Source organism: Micromys minutus (genome assembly GCF_963924665.1).
Source record: "Micromys minutus genome assembly, chromosome: 1".
Taxonomy (NCBI): Eukaryota; Metazoa; Chordata; class Mammalia; order Rodentia; family Muridae; genus Micromys; species Micromys minutus.
In genome coordinates, this window is record NC_137969.1 from 60,861,854 (window position 1) to 60,864,898 (window position 3,045).

The 3,045-nt window shown below is 54.4% G+C and overlaps 1 protein-coding gene across 1 annotated transcript; it reads left to right on the plus strand.

The window, feature by feature from the left end:
- Window positions 1-954: 954 nt before the first annotated feature.
- Window positions 955-2,805, plus strand: CCDC185 (coiled-coil domain containing 185; the record flags this gene model as incomplete). Its single annotated transcript, XM_080924950.1, has 1 exon — window positions 955-2,805. One exon carries the CDS (start codon window positions 955-957, stop codon window positions 2,803-2,805), a length of 1,851 nt encoding a protein of 616 aa, XP_080781076.1.
- Between the last annotated feature and the right edge of the window lie 240 nt (window positions 2,806-3,045).

The window sequence follows — 3,045 nt, forward strand, 5'->3', positions numbered from 1 at the left end:
CTCAGCAAGGGGGACAATCTCACAAAAGTGGGGGAAGGGGAATGGCAAATAAATGAAATTTTCGAGAGGCTCTTTGAAAACAGTACAGTCAAAAATTCATATTTTGATAAAAAAGCAAAACTGTAATCCACACATTAGAGGGACATCAGAATTGCCTGTTGGGCTGAAGAGATGGCTCGGCGGTTAAGAGCACTGGCTGCTCCTCCAGAGGTCCTGAGTTCAAATCCCAGCAACCACATGATGGCTCACAACCATCTGGAATGGGATCCAACGCCCTCTTCTGGTGTGTCTGAAGACAACGACAGTGCACTCACATACATAAAATGAATAAATCCTTTTTAAACAATAAAAAGATTTGCCTGTTGCCGTTCTAAAGTTCAGAAAGGTAACTGTGAAAGCATCCCTTGGACTTTCGAAGGCCCAGACCAGCTTCACAGCTGTTTCTTTCTGCACCTTGCATGCACAGATTAGGATTAGTGAGGATGGTGAGATTCTTAGCCCGTTAAGGGCATTTGTCTCAAAGCCAATATTTGATCCCTGGGACTCATGGCAAAAAGAAATGTGACTCCAAAGTACTAGCAAGACCCCCCTTCCTCGGTATTACACTTTGCTCCTTCATCCCACTGCCTTCTAGTTTTAAATTGGCGCCCCTAGCCTGGGGCTCCCACAATCCACTAATTCAGGGACCTGAAACACTGGTGCTGTCATCAGTGTCATTTAGAAACGATTCTCGTTTCTAAATACCACCCTTGTTTCCTAGACTTCCCGCCAGCTCATCAAAGCCCCCTTGCACCGAGGCCTTTAAAGACCAGATGGCTCCAGGATGCATTATGAAGTGGCAGGAGCGTCACAGGCCACATGGATCGCAGGATCTGAGCCAGGGCTGAGAGTCTGCAGTGGCCCCCTGAAGGTCCGCCGACCTTCTTGTAAACTCTGGGCCAGCCGGAAGGGAGCATGGCTGGTTTCCATCTCTTCTCCCCACGGCCCTATGGGGAGCTTGGGAAACCCTTGCTAGCTGGAGAGCAGAAGTTGGCAGCCCAGCTGGGCTGGCCTGAGCTGTCTCTGAACCCCTGGGCCCAGATTCCTGGCGCCGAGGAGATGCCCTGGGTGCACCCGAAGTGTTTGCCCACTGGGCGGTCCCGACGGCGTGGATGTATGGCCTCGCCGCGAGAAAGCCACAGCCTGACACACGTTGCCCGGAGACCCTCGGACAGAGCCAGGAAGCACAGGTTTGGCAGCCTCCGCCTGGAAGAAGCCTGCGGGGAGGCACCGACCAAGTCCAGCAGAACTTGGCGGCAGATGCAGCAGCAGCAGCTCGGCCCGTGCTACCCTGCAGCCCGGGGAGATTCGTCCCCGCTCTATCCAGGGGAAGCTTTCAGCCCCCCGAGTGCTGAGACTTTGTTTGTAGAAAAGACACACACTGGAGACCGGTGGGCAGTGCCGGTGTGCAGACGTGTAGGTCCCTGGTCCCCTTCCTCGGTTCTCACAGACAAGTCCTATGTGCATTCCCCAGCGTTCTGGAAGCAATCCACTTGTGTGTGCACCCAGAACAGGACTAACCGCGACCGGACGGAGTCCTTAAACAAGTACTACCAGCCCTCTGCCTCCTGCAAAGAGAAGAGCAGCCAGCAAACTCAGGTCCTCAAAAGCAAGCTGGACGAGGCGGTGATATCTTTCAGGGACCAGAAGATCTTGGCCCTGGTGCTGAGCAGGCTCAAAAAGGCTCAGAGGATGCGGGAGCTGCAGCAACAGGCTGCAGTCGCCTGGGAAGAGCTGAAGCGCTCAGACCAGAAAGTCCACCTGACCCTGGAGAGGGAGCGCAGGCTGCTGCTGCTGCAGAGTCAGGAGCAGTGGCAAGGACAGAGAGAACAGCACAAGCCTCGGAGGGGCCATGGCCATGAGCAGCTTCACCAAAGCCACCAGCAGCAGGGACAGCAGCGTGACCGCCAGGCAAAGAGCGCGGTTCAGTCGGAATACCAGAGCGGTTGGACAGCGCAACTTGACAAGCCGGAGAACCGAGACCTGGACAAGATGGAGAAGGTGCAAGCGCAGGCTGAGCATCTCAAACGGTGTCAAGCAGAGAGTCTGAGGGAGCAAGAGAGGGTGCTGCAGAGCGTGCGGGACCTGAACCGGCTGCAGCTGCAGAAGAGGCTGGAGGTACTGGATCACAAGAGGGAACAGCATGTGACGGAGAACCCGAAGAAGGTCCAGGAGAGCAACCTGAGCACGGTTGTCAACTTCCAGGCCCGCAAGGTTCTCATGGACTGCCAGGCCAAGGCAGAGGAGCTCCTCAAGAAGCTGTCGCTGGAGCAGAGTTCCCAGAGCTCTCGGGACACCCGAGAGGGTTTGGTTAAGGAGCGGTACAGAGAACAGCATGGGAAGACCCAGCCTGAGGCAGAGCAGTTCCAGAGAGTGAGATGCTATGCCACGGAGGCAGAAGAGTTGCTCCAAGTGAGCAAGCGGGTGCTGGCAGATCTGGCTGAACAGAAGATCAGGCAGGCCAGGGGCCATGCACACAAGACCACCAAGGACAGGGCGCAGCACCTGCAGGAGCTGAACATCCTGCGCGAGAGGAACCATCACATCTTGAAACTGAAAGCGGAGAAGGAGGAGAAGTGTCACATTGAGGGCATCAAGGAAGCCGTCAAAAAGAAGGAACAAAGGTCAGAGCAGATTACGCCAGGGAAAGATCCCATCTTCCAGGAGTACCAGGATGTTACTCCAGCCTTCAAGATAAGCAGCTGCTTTGACCAGGCAGCAGAGGGTTCCCAGCTACCCCTGCATAAGCAGGGTGGAGTCTACTGAGAACCCAGGAGGAAGAAGGCGGAGCCAGGCAGCCAGAGGCATCATCATGCAACTCCGCTTTGTAATCCGATTTTAATCGAGCATTGTTTTTTTAAAAAGTATATTAAATAGCTGCATTTTCCTCCCATGAATTAGTCCATTGATTCACTTGGATGATGTGGATGGGGTTGGGAGAGTGACCAGTAGGCAAGGACGAAATCTGCTTGGCTTTGTGGGTTTTGAGGTGGGATGCCTCTTGAG